This window comes from Myxocyprinus asiaticus, chromosome 6, assembly GCF_019703515.2.
Source record: "Myxocyprinus asiaticus isolate MX2 ecotype Aquarium Trade chromosome 6, UBuf_Myxa_2, whole genome shotgun sequence".
NCBI classification, from domain to species: Eukaryota; Metazoa; Chordata; class Actinopteri; order Cypriniformes; family Catostomidae; genus Myxocyprinus; species Myxocyprinus asiaticus.
Genome location: NC_059349.1, coordinates 45,627,725 through 45,641,400, shown reverse-complemented (window position 1 = coordinate 45,641,400; position 13,676 = coordinate 45,627,725). Strand labels below are relative to the sequence as shown.

At 39.5% G+C, this 13,676-nt stretch overlaps 1 protein-coding gene across 1 annotated transcript; it reads right to left on the bottom strand.

The window, feature by feature from the left end:
* Positions 1 to 438: 438 nt before the first annotated feature.
* LOC127441913 (serine protease 56-like) lies at positions 439 to 12,462 on the bottom strand. Its single transcript, XM_051699478.1, has 15 exons — positions 12,147 to 12,462; positions 10,261 to 10,419; positions 9,919 to 10,173; positions 9,279 to 9,468; positions 9,037 to 9,145; positions 8,685 to 8,841; positions 8,424 to 8,566; positions 6,180 to 6,339; positions 5,842 to 6,021; positions 5,174 to 5,341; positions 4,879 to 5,030; positions 4,294 to 4,735; positions 3,245 to 3,307; positions 1,451 to 1,557; positions 439 to 1,223 (listed from the first exon to the last, which is right to left on the bottom strand). The coding sequence occupies exons 1-15, from the start codon at positions 12,244 to 12,246 to the stop codon at positions 1,050 to 1,052; spliced, it is 2,559 nt and encodes an 852-aa protein (XP_051555438.1). The 5' UTR covers positions 12,247 to 12,462; the 3' UTR covers positions 439 to 1,049.
* Positions 12,463 to 13,676: the final 1,214 nt, after the last annotated feature.

Here is a 13,676-nt window from a genome sequence, read left to right as displayed (position 1 = left end):
CCAGCTGCCGTTTCCTCAATCACTTCACACTGACTCAGAGGTCAAATCTGGGTCAAACAAAAAGGCCCACTGTGTTTTCCAGTGCAGTCCCTGCTGACAGTACCGAGAGATTCTGCAGTGGAAGAACTGATGTGTTAATTGTGAGTGGAAGACTTCTAGTTGTGGGATTCAAATGTGGCTGCTCAGAGACCTGGCAGCCATACCTTGAAATCATTAGAGGAAAACAAAACTTTTGTTTTCAAAGTTAAAAGGGAGATATCTCCTTCCACATTAATTGTATAAAAGATAGAGACAGAAAATGTAACAGTTGCAAAGACAAGGAGGGATAACAAATAAAAAAGATGAAAAGAAAAGGAATGCAGGGTTGGAATGGTGTGGCAGAGCATTTCTTACGTAAGAACATAATGAACGATAGAAAAATGTGCATACAAAGCTTATAAATATGACAACAACATTTATTTAAATATAGTTAAAGACTCAATTTCATTTTTATTTTTGTCATAATGATATGAAACATGATTTTTATATAAAAATATTTCTAATACAAAGCCTTAATACAAATAAATATGTAACAAACGTCAAAAATAATATCTGTACAGTTGGCAGATTGTACTGGAGGATCAACCTCTGTCCCTGCAGAATAAGTTAAGTCAGGGTGGACTGTCAGGCCAGTCAACTGGAACCCCTCATCCCCCTCAGAAAGAAGCACCTCATTCTGAGAGGCAGAGCTCTAGAAAAGCGATTGTCCAATCATTTCCACAGCAGCATGTGATATCACAATAGAATTTTTGATGTAACAATGCTCAGTGTTGGTGGTGCTATTTCAGTTGAAGATTCAAAATGACAATGATCCATGTTGGAAAGCCTTTGCGAATGTCCAAATATGCGATGCTACTTGTAGGATCCCACAAAAGGAATGTCAAGAGTCCTGTCCCTTTAAGAAAAGGTGAAGCGTGTGTGTGTTTCTTCCCGTGCTCAGCAGTTTTAAACCCACACACATACAGTAAACACAAGTTTCTGCATTGTGTATGAGTGTCTGTGAGTGTGTTTTACGTTTTGAGAGAATCAATGGCAACCGCAATGATGCGTGGCATGCTGCGGTAAAATGCTTCATTTTCCAAACCCACCAAGCTGTAAAAGGTCAAAGGTCGCCCGCCAACAGTGGCCTTGATCCGTGACTGGTACAAACCACGTTCATTCTTAGAGTTGAGATCAACCAACACCTGAGATAACACACACAATACACACTGAGTGTTCACGATATGAAGAGAAACACCTTTACATACCTAAATATAAAACGACTTTTTATTCTACAAATTGTTACAATTTAACTGTTCTTGTCAATTTTCAAAACATGAATGAGAATAAAGAATTGTCCTTTTTAAAATGGAAAGTGTCCATTTGTTACTCTTAACTGGCGTCTAGTAACTTGTAAAACACACACACACACCTCCTGGAAGATCATGTTAAGGTTGTTAGGAGGAACAGCCAGGATCCAGTTGTACATCTCTTTGGTGGTGCTGACCAGATGAGCAGATTCAGTTACTCCTGAGCAAACTACACAAAAGAACAAACCCTTAAAGAACACATTCTTATAAAATAATACTAAGAGATCAAGTCATGTTTATGAACATAAGTCAACTATTAGACATCAAGATATAACATCTCCAGCAGCAAAACACTTTAATGTGATCGGTCATAGTATCAAACAATTTGAATGTATAGGGAAAGAGGAAGTTCAAGGGTCTTGCAGAGGAGGTAATTTAAATAACAAATGATTAAAACATGAAGCTTTTTGGATCTACAAACTCAAAGCACTACCTCAGAATAATTTGAATGAACAACAAGACCTATCGATTTTCCTTTGATCAAATTACACTTAAACATTTGATCAATTTTGAGTTTTTGCCTATATATGTTTTTTTGGCAAAGGACATCAATAGGAATTTAAACTGTGAAGACTAAAGGCGGTTTTACACGGGATGCAGTGAATGGCAGACTTTGCTTGCGATCTTGCCATTTTTCGTTTGTACAGGCATTTTCCTTTCACACCAGAAGCGGTACGAAACACGTCAGTAGAAGTGCAATAATGCCACCCACTGCTTCAGCTCAGATATTGCGTCTATGAGGCGATTACTGTAAATATTGTAAGAGAAAATGTAAGTATATGGTCCATGGCCCATTTGTATACCTTGCACAGTCGTCTATTTTCCAAACATAAGCTATACATGTTTCCACAGTCTATTTTCACCTGGTACACCGACTCGTCCACTCACAGCTTTCCATGACGCTTCTATGAATGCTCAAAGAAATGTTATATGTCAGGAGGAAATTCAGCAACAGCAAGTATATTCGTCTCCATGTTGTTTTTGAATACATTAAAGCTAAGTGTCGTTTAATTGGTTGTGAATAAATTCAGCTCTGACTGGTCAGTGACAAGCGGCAGCTGCGGAAAGCTAAAATATATTTATCTTGTGGGTGTGCACGGCAAGCAGTCGTGAACAAGCTTAGAAAGCGGCACCGCTTCGACTGCTGCCTCCATTGCAAATGAAAAGGGAAATCGTGGTGACCGCGTCCCGTGTGCCTTAAGGTTAATTAATGATGGTGTATACCTGATGTTTAAATGATTGGATCTTTCACACTTGACTGGTTGCTCTTTTTTAGTGATTATATAAAATAGTGAGCGTTTTGTAATTCTCTGTGTTTAGTTTTGATTGTGATTTAGCGCTTTTATAAATTTGTATTCAGGTATGCTTGGGAGGTAACTTGAATTGTATGTTAATTGTGAGTCTGTTATTGTTAGCAACTGGTGATCTTTTAAGCACTAATTGATTTTATCCTGTCACAAATCCTGACTGAGAACATAGTCATGTGATGATGCCATAGAGATGTTGTTTGTATAAAAAGATGGTGGATATGTTGATTGTTTCACACACTGAGGAAGGCCTGTTTCTCCGAAACGTCTGTGTCTATTCCCCTGAAATTTATGTAGTAAAAAAATAACAGTTTTTTATTATCTGAGATTTTCTCTGTTTATTATCTGAGTGCAGATCATCACTTAATTGTATTCTAAAATAATACTACTAATAAAATGATAAATAATTATACATTTTTTTTTTTTTTTTAACATGTCATTATATATAGTGTGCAGGGCCCATAACCCAATGGTCAATGCATAGAACGAATGTGCTAATTTTGGGATAAAGAGAAGTCTACTAAATAATAATCAAATGAGAAATCATACCTTTGTCATTTGCTCTTCTTATCCTTCTCTTGTACAGGGCTCTCCTTTTCCTCTGAAGGAGCTCTGAAACAAGATCAGAGGTGGATTCTGTCAGGCTGTAAATTCATGGTTTTATCTTTCTGCAATACTTAACACTTAAAAGAAAATGCTCCCTCATCTTTATTCTCCCTCATGCCATCCCAGATGTGTATGACCTTCTTTCCTCTGTTGACTGCAAACATAGATTTTTAGAAGAATATTTCAGCTCTGTAGGTACTCACAATGCAGCTGTATGGGTATCAAAATTTTGAAGCTCCAAAATGCACATTAAGGCAGCATAAAATTAATCCAAAAGACTGCAGTGGTTAAATCTATATCTTCAGAAGCGATATGATAGATGTGGGTAAGAAGTCCTTTTTTACAATAAATTCTCCTCCCTGCTCAGTAGGTGGCAATATACACGAAGAAGGCAAATTGCCAAAAACAAAAGATGAACAATGCGAAAGTGGAGATTGACAGTAAAAAAAGGACCTAAATATTGATCTGTTTCTCAACCACTTATCATATCACTTCTGAAGACATATATTTAACCACTGGAGTCTTATGGATTACTTTTATGCTGCCTTTTTGGACCTTCTGAGTTCTGGTCACCATTCACTTGCATTGTATGGACCAACAGAGCTGAGAAATTCTTCTAAAAATCTTCGTTTGTGTTTTGCAGAAGAAAGAAAGTCATACACTTCTGGGATGGCATTAGGGTGAGTAAATGATGAGAGAACTTTCATTTTTGGGTGAACTATTCTTTTAAAAGCAGAAATGCAAAGTCTGTATTTTTGTTGAAGCCCTTACTTGAATTCTTCCTTTAACAATGTGAATTATTTGATGTGTGAAGCTGAATTGCCATTTTTGTTGTGGGACTACAGTTTTAGATTGATGCACTTATTTGTTACATTTATTTGTAAAGATGTTTTTGTGGTTTCCTGCCATTCTTTACCACCATTCTGCTGCTATATTTCCTGTTGATCCTTTTTAATTTGCTTTAAGAGCACTCAAACCACATAAAGTCTTACTTTTGAAGAGTGACTGTGGAAGCAGGGGCATCGGAGAAGAAACAGAGCTTTTTTCAAGAAGTGACTCTGCAGGATCCATGGTCCTGAGCTTGAGAGGCTGTGCGGAGGGTTCCATAGATCTGGATGCTATATGCATGTATGCATCCTCAAGAGATGCTGTCATCACTGGGCCTCTTGTGACACTTCCTGTAGTGCTTCCTTTGAGAGCTTTAAGTATCAGAGCAGTCCAAATGTCAGCTGACAGTACAGGCTCCTCAGAATGTGCACTGTTGTCCTGTGGTTTTCCAGTGGTGGGAATGGTGAAATCCCTCTGAAACAGTTGGTGGTCCAACTCTGGTATGACAGGTATGTGCAGTGATTCCAGTTTGGAATGCAGGAGAGCAATGGAGGAGCGGAGTGCACCATCTAGCTGATGAGTAGGTGATTCGTCCTTTTCATCATCCTGAAAATACCGCAAGACACAGATGGAGACAATAAGAAGCAATTTCTATAAAAGGTTTGTCCCTCATTTGAAATACCATAAAAATCAATAAAACATGTTGCTCTATCACAGATAAAACTGTATCTGTAATTAGGCATGTTTACCGGTGTGAAGAGTTGTTCCTCCTGAGACAGCTGCTCTGAGTTCTTTAGTTCTCTCAGTTGATCCAGATCTTCAGCAATGCCTCTGAGGTAGCTCTCCCAGTCATCCACCAGGGGGCCCACTTGCTGGAATATTGCTGGCAGGCCTACCTGCTCTTTTAGAGTAATATGTCTGTCAGAATAATGATCTAGAAGATGCTCTATACAGATCTTGATGTATGACATAATTTATAAAACAATGTTGACAACTGATGTTGTTTTTAGTGTTCTGCAATTTATAATGGTTTAATGGCTGTACCTGTTGTGGGTGCATTTCTACATTGTCGTTTTATATGTGTAGAACTATAGACATTCTCCACCAGCTGAGGAAGAGTCTGAGTTAAAAAGGTCAGATCGACTTTATCTCTGATGTAGTCATCAGCCCTCTGAAGCAAGTCCAAAAGTGTCTGCAGAAAGGAACGTAACTCTACAGAAAGAAAAGTGGAAGACCGTAAGAAGGGCAACAAAATAAAGGAAGGAGATTAGGGCATTTATTTGCCACAGTGCGTAGTACATATTAATTTCTTTGCAAAACTTTGGTCACTGCATAATTCTAATACGTTCATTTGTGTTATCTCATAGTTTGATGACTTCACTATTATTCTAAAATGTGTAAAATACTACTAATAAAGAGTATGTTCAAACTTGCTGTGTTCTTAATTCATCAGCTTGCTTCATGGCAAGTACATTCCCTTCAATCATGTAGTAAATAATTTCTGTTACTAGAGCGCAACAGTGCCCGCCCACATTTTCAGCCGTCTGAGTTCCGGAAGCATATACCATCAATGAACAACCTTGGAGCTCATGGTAGGTCTGTTTTTAAAGGTTTATAAGTAATCGTTGAAGAAAATCATCTATGAGAAATAAATGGGATTTTTACTTCTGGAACCAGACTGTTGCGCTCTATAGAATGTCTGGATAACTTACGGCACTTATTAAATCGGCTTTGGCATTTTTCCTGAGCCAATCGTTGGCAGGCAGAGGGGTCAGTGGCTGAAGAGCAGGACTGTGTGTAGAAGTGGCAGAACTCTGACATCTGTTGTTCCTCAGACAGTTCAGTTGTCTTAAGCAGCTCAGAACACGTGGGCTCCCGACTCCCAAAGGACTCTGAAATTTGGAGAAAGAATTAAAAAAAAATTGGAATGGAAAACTTTTGCAGACATTATGTATTTTCACTGAAAATTAGCAAAAATACTTGTGAAGAGTGAAGATATTCTTTCTTTCAGTAATGTGAAAGTATCTGTGTAGCATGTTGAGTAACTCACTCTGTATCTCTGTCAAGACCCAGTCAGAGAAAGCAGTGACCCGTGTATACACGCCAGGCTTTCCCTTCTCCCCACAACCATCACCCCAAGAGGTGATGCCAAATAGCTGAAACCGCCCTGATAAACGGTCCTGGAAGATCAACGGCCCACCAGAATCACCCTGTAAAACGCAAAATGAGGTGTAACTAAAGCAGATACAGGTTAGATGCTTTTAAAGGTTAGGTGTAGTGTTTAAGCTGCAGGTGTAGTATTTCCAAAGCATTTGTGGTGTTTATAATACAAATAAGATATTTCTTTAGCAGATGTTTAAGATGCAGGTGAAATGTTTAAAAGCAGATTTGGTGTTTATAATGCATGTGCTTCAAGAGGGGTTGTGGTCATGATTCAGGTGAGATGTTTTTTAAAGAAAATGTGGTATTTAAGATGGAGGTTAAATGTTTCTAAAGCAGGTATGGTGTTTATAATGCAGGTTAGATGTTTCTAAAGCAGGCGTAGTATATATCATGCAAGTTAGATGTTTTTAAAGCAGGTATGGTGTTTATAATGCAGGTGAGATGTTTCTAAAACAGGCATAGTATATATCATGCAGGTGTGGTATTTATCATGCAGGTGAGGTGTTTTTTAAAGCAGGTGTGGTGTTTAAGATGCAGATGAGATGTTTCTACAGCAGGCATAGTGTATATCATGCAGGCGAGATGTTTCTAAAGCCAGTATGGTGTTAATAATACAGGTAAGATGTTTTTAAAGCAGGTGTGGTGTTTATAATGCATATGATATGTTTCTAAAGAAGGTGTGGTGTTTATCATGCAGGTGAGATATTTTTTAAAGCAGGTGTGGTGTTTAAGATGCAGATGAGATGTTTCTAAAGCAGGCATAGTGTATATCATGCAGGCGAGATGTTTCTAAAGCAAGTATGGTGTTAATAATACAGGTAAGATGTTTTTAAAGCTGGTGTGGTGTTTAAATGCATATGATATGTTTCTAAAGAAGGTGTGGTGTTTATCATGCAGGTGGAATGTTTCTAAAGCAGGCATAATGTATATCATGCAGGCAAGATGTTTTCTAAAGCAGGTATGGCATTTACAATTCAGGTATGGTGTTTTCTAATGCAGGTATGGTGTTTATAATGCAAATTAGATGTTTCTAAAGCAGGTGTTGTGTTTATCATGCATGTGAGATGTTTTTAAAGCCAATGTGTATTTTCTAAAGCAGGTATGGTGTTTATAATGCATATGAGATGTTTCTAAAGCAGGAGTGGTATTTAAGATGCAGACTAGATGTTTTTAAAGTAGGTGTGGTGTTTAAGATGCAGGTTAGATGTTTAAAAAGCAGGTATGGTGTTTATAATGCAGAGGAGATGTTTCTAAAGCAGGCATATTGTTTATCATGCAGACGAAATGTTTTCTAAAGCAGGTGTGGTGTTTATCATGCAGGTTAGATGTTTTTTTCGAAAGAAGGTTGGGTGTTTATGATGCAAGTGAGTTGTTTCTAATACAGTATATGGTGTTTATAAAACAGGTGAGTTGTTTGTTTTTTTTAAAATATGGTATGTTGTTAATAATGCAGGTGAGGGGCCTGGGTAGCTCAGCAAATATTGATGCAGACTACCACCCCTGGAGTCGCAAATTCGAATCCAGAGCATGCTGAGTGACTCCAGCCACGTCTTCTAAGCAACCAAATTGGCCCGGTTGCTAGGGAGGGTAGAGTCACATGAGGTAACCTCCTTGTGGTTGTGATTAGAGGTTCTCGCTCTCAATGGGGCACGAGGATCGCGGAGAGTAGCATGAGCCTCCACATGCTGTGAGTCTCCGCGGTGTCATGCACAGCGAGCCACATGGTAAGATGTGCGGATTGACTGTCTCAAAAGCGGAGGCAACTGAGACTTCTCCTCCGCCACCCGTATTGAGGTGAGTAACTGTGCCACCACGAGGACCTGCTAAGTAGTGGGAATTGGGCATTCCAAATTGGGAGAAAAGGGGATAAAATTAATTTAAAAAAAAATATATAAAAAAAAATAATGCAGGTGAGATGTTTTATAAAGCAGGTTTGGTTTTTATATGTTTGAGATGTTTCTAAATCAGCTATGGCATTTGCAATGCTGGTGAGATGTTTGTAAAGCAGATGTGGTGTTAATCATGCAAGTGTGATGGTCCTAAACAGGTGTGGTGTTAATCATACAGGTGAGATGTTCCTAAAACAGGGGTGGTGTTTATAATACGGGTGAGTATGATGATGTGGAAAAACCTGGCATGAGTCGATGCCTCCAGATAGGTACCCAGCGCAGAACATGGTGTTAGTGAGGAGTTCCTTCCCAAGCGCACTGCGACAGGTGGTCTGAGACAGCAGGGGCACCTTAGCCTCCATCACCACATCTGCAGAGGGACCATCTACACACACCAACACATGCACAGAGAGGCAAACACACATTTACAAACAAAACATTTTACACAACCCTGAGAAAACTTTGTGTGTTAAACTCTTAAGCTGTTATAGGTATTCTCTTACCCTCATACAGTGAGCCCCAGCCAGCCACCAAACAGGTTGTACCACCCGGGGGATCGAGGTCGGAGGGCAAACAGACAGGTGTGACCCATTCAGACAGAATTACAGGAGAACTCAGCTCCACCAGAGCAATGTCGTTATTAAATGTTTTTGGGTTAAACTACAATGAGAAAGAAGAGGGAATAGGGAAGGGATGCTTTGATAAACAACAAAACTCTTGCACAGTTAAGTAATATTTTTTGTTGTTGTTGAATAAATTGCATTTACATACATTTAATTATTTTTTTAAGTTTAAGCAAAGCTTAGATAAAATAATGAATGGAATATTTGTAAGCTGCATTTTTATTGTGTTTACCTTCGGATGAGTGATGATACGATTGACCTTCATGACCTGTTCATCAGGGTCAGTTTTAGCGAGATCAAACTCCCCCACCACAGCCGTCCAATAACTCTCAATGCGACTCCTAATCAGGCGAGACAGCTGTTCTTATTTTATCTCCACAAATTCATTCATCAATTACTTAATTAATTCATTATGCTATTGTTCTGTATTCTTCTATCATCTGTACATTTGTGTATTTGTATTTGTGCTCTTACCCAGCAAAGCAATGGGCAGCAGTGACAACCCAAGAGCTGTCCACTAGCACACCCCCACACATGAGAGCCCCATCAAGCCGCAGGTTCACCAGCCATGGCCAGCTGCCCGGAGGGGCCGGAGACCCTCCCATGATACGAGAGCGAGGCTGTGTCAAGTTTTGCATGACGGACAAGCGCTGCCCACACACAGCTGCATAAATGGAAAGATTTCATATAATAGATGTAAAGCAAGAAATGTGTGCATCCATTAAAGGAATAATTCACCCAGAAATGAAAATTATTTCGGTCAGTTCCTTGCACAAAGCTACTGTATAGCTACTACTGTATATACAGTATACTCAAGTAATACAGTTCCAAGTTGTATGGACTACTTTTGTAGTGCATTTGTCTTCTTTTTCAAACTTGACAGCCTCTAGTCACTATCCACTTTTATTAAATGACAAAGAGCATCCTGAATTTTTAGCTCAATACTGTACCTTTTTCTTTTTGGGTAAATTGTTCGTAAACACTATTCTTATATAAATTGTTGCATCCGATAATTTACATTAGAATGGTTTTAAAAATGCTTTACACAAATCCATTATGCTTGTGTTTCATTAATGAGGCCCCTTTAAGTGTATATATGTGTGTGTCTCTTTACCTTGAGTTGTGGTCTGTGTGGCTGGCTCCAGGTTTTGCATGGTGTTGAGCAGACTGCACTGCAAGACACGAGCGCTGCAGCTCTCTCCCATGACTCTGATGCATGAGTCTTTGTTCAGCTGAGCAGGTGAGCAACGGCGTTTGTAGAAGCCACAGGCCTGACTTAGCAACCAGCTCCTCTCACCTTCATCAGCTTCCTGCTGAGCATGAGAGATCACCTCACAGCTCGGCTCCAATTGGGTGGTCTCTGAAGACGCTATGGAATTATCATCATTATCATCATCATAGCTTAGAGTCAGAGTTTTGAGTCCTGGTTTTTAAGTGTTTGTGCGTTCAAGCTTACCACAGGCACCTTTTCGCTGTCCACAGTCCTGAAACAGACAGGGCACACATCCTCTGCAGCCTGCCTCAGCCTTGCTGCGGTCCGATATGGCAGCATCTATCGCAGACAAGGCGCGGGACAGAGCTGCCTCCATCACTACTGTTCCTCTATCAGTCAACGCTATTGAGAACGAGAGAGAGATGTTGGTAAAAGTGACTACATGCCACAAAACCATAAAGCAACAGACAGATAATGTTGAAAAGCATTAAAAGTTTGCACAAAACAAGAATTGTAAAAAATGTGGCCATTGGTAAGTGAGAGATAGACTACAACGGAGAGTGAAGGAGAATTTTTGCACAGAAAATAAAAAGGATTTCATCACCAAAAAAAGAAATACACTGGGAACTTAAAGGAATAGTTCACAAAACAGGGAAATTTGTTCTGTAGGACTTTCTTTCTTATGTGGAACACAAAAGGAGATGTTACGCATAATGTTAGGGACTGACAGCCTCAGTGGCCATTCACATTCACTGTATGGAAAAAACAAAGATTAAATGAAAGTGAATGGTGCATCTGAGGCTCAGTCCCTTACATTCTGCCTAGCATCTCCTTTTGTGTTCCACAGAAGAAAGAGTCATGCAGTTTAGAACAACATGAGAATGAGTAAATGATAACAGAGTTTTTATTTTTGGGTGAACTATCCCTTGTGCCGGTGAGTATACTATTACTGGCTGTGATAAAACCACATTTCTTTTTAATTCCTCTAAAACAGTGTGCAGTATTCTTTCAGCCATATTTCTTCTAAACAAGTGAGCAAACTCATGCTCAAAGCACTGCTGAAGACACCAAACATGAAGTTCAAACACACCGAACATCATTCAGCCGTCCCCTCTTCTCTATATCCCAGAAAGCGAGAGAGACTTCAAAGCTGATTGAGACCTTAATTAACAGCCTGAATTATGGCCTCAGTGGTGACTATGCTAAACTGCTGAACACAGAGTCTCACTGTGACCGCATACAAGAGCTGAGCACTGATTCCTGCCTATTTCAAAAGCAGCATTTATAACAAAAAGAAAACTATTTTATAGACGCCACAAGGACTAATGGTGAAAATATTTCCTCTGTACATGAGTTTACTTGCTCAAGCTCCACTCTTCACTATTGTAATGTTAACCCCCAAATCTCCAACATAACAGAAACTCTTCTAAATCGCAACATAACAAAACCTTAAACACCAACAAGTATCCCCCTTTAAATTGATCTTGCACAAAAACGCATAAAATAACACTTAATTTGAGCATTTACTCTCCCTGTCGAGTCCCATGCAAAGCATGGTAAGAAATGGAAATCCCCTTCAGTACCACAAAAATTATTCGAGTAGTCCCAACTCAAATGGATTAGGTAAACTTCCATTTTTCAAATTTAAATGGATAGAACACAATGTAATCAAGTTGTGACAAAATGTTCTAGAATTGTGTTGCTTTGATTCATTTTAATTAAGTTAACTGAATGTTGAGATGTTGGTGTGACTTTTCTACAATACAAAAGAAAATCAGAGAAGCCTCTGGTGAAGGAAGCTGGTCCAACTGTCTTCAGAAAAATGATGATACTGTCACATTATTATAAGTTAACACAAATTGTTGAAGCTCTGGCACCTGTGCATCTCTGCTATCAAACAGTACTGTCTTTGTCTTTGTATCTTTTGGTCAAAAGAACGATGAACAGTTTTTATTCTGATTTCGAAAAAGTATTTCCTTTGCAATTCTTTCTTTGCAAGATTACTGAAAAGAAACTGGATACACTTAACATTTAGATTGGTTTGTACACCAACATGTCATCACATATACTTACTTTTGCACCTGAAAAACCAGTGCAAGTAGTTTGAAGGGTGTGGATAGCTGGCCTACCTTCAAGTGCACTCTGTGACATTCTGTAAACCTCTCTCGTTGGTGGTGCTCCACCACAACAACCAATCACCATTAACATCAGCAGTGACACCAAACCCATGATTCCAATTCACCTGTCCACAGGTGAGTCTTCCAAAAGAAAAACTAATTTTGTATCAACAGACGTAAAATGATCCACTTTTCTTGCCACTCTGCAAAAGCTCTTCCTAGCACAGGCACAAACACACTGACACAACGCAGCTCCTTTCACATTAAGGGTGGTGGGTGTCTGTGCAGCAGTGTCCCCCACCTCCTGACTTGCTTAGCTTTCTCTCACACTCTGTTTCTGAGTATCTATTTGTGTCAGAAGCTGATGGAACAATGGAAGATCGTGGAGCAGCCCTGCAGATATATGCAAGACCACTGGACCAGTCTCTGAGGGGGTGGGCGTCAGGGCCCATGCACTCCCAGTTGAATTCATTAAGACGATGAGAGCAAATCGAGAGGAACCCACTAAGGCTGGAAACTGTTTAGCTGTAGTGAGAGAGAAAGAGAAAGAAGGGAGGGGAAAGAAATACAGAGAGAGTTGGATGGGTAGGGGCGGGTTGTTTGAATTCATTAACGTTAGAGAGAGAGACACGGTGGTGGGTGGGTGGGTGGGTGGTGGGGGGCGGGATTGGGGCATCTGTCATCCAGCCAATCTCTGAATGAGAGCATTGTGCTCCTCCCTGAGAGTTCAAAGCGAGCGAATGTGGCGATCACAGGCACGCCGACCTCCTTGATCACTTTCATGCTTTTATGTGCTCCATTAAAATATTGTCAGTTCAGATCATTGCATCTTTCTCAGCTCAGCCTACCCTTGTTGCATAAATACATACAACACTAAAAAACAACAGTTCATCATTTGTTTACTCGTTACAGGTTGATGGTTCATAGAAAAGCTTGTGTTTTGCGTCCTAAGTTGTTTGAAGACTTTTCAGAAACATCCAGAGGTTTTCAGCAGAGGTGGGACCAAGTAATTGTTTCACAAGTCACAAGTAAGTCTCAAGTCAAGTCCCAAGTCAAGACAGGCAAGTCCAAGTCAAGTCCCAAGTCCTCAACTTTAAGCTTCAAGTCATAAACAAGTCATTAGTGCTCTTTGCCCAAATTAGTGTCCGAGTATTAATTACTAGGGTTGTCAAATTAAAATTTGAATATTCATTGAATTTAAGAAAAAAATGAACATTCGAATGCTAAAATTGTGCATTCGAATTTTGGATGTGTGCCAAGCACTGATGATGACTTCAGATCGATCGCATTCTTGTGCTAAAACAGGCTAGACACAGCGCAACAAATACAGTTTAACAGAAAGCAGGTGTCTCAAGACGGTTTTTAAAGTTCTTTTTAATTAGAAACAGTATCTAAAAAAACAGCACTCCAGCTCGAGACGCTAAATAAACAAAAACAAATTGAATCTAAGACGTTCATTTAGCGCAGTTTACATAGAAAAGCAAATGTATGGCTGCAAAAGCGTTCAGTGTGAACAGCCCCTTTCAGTTAGTGGAGGTCTTT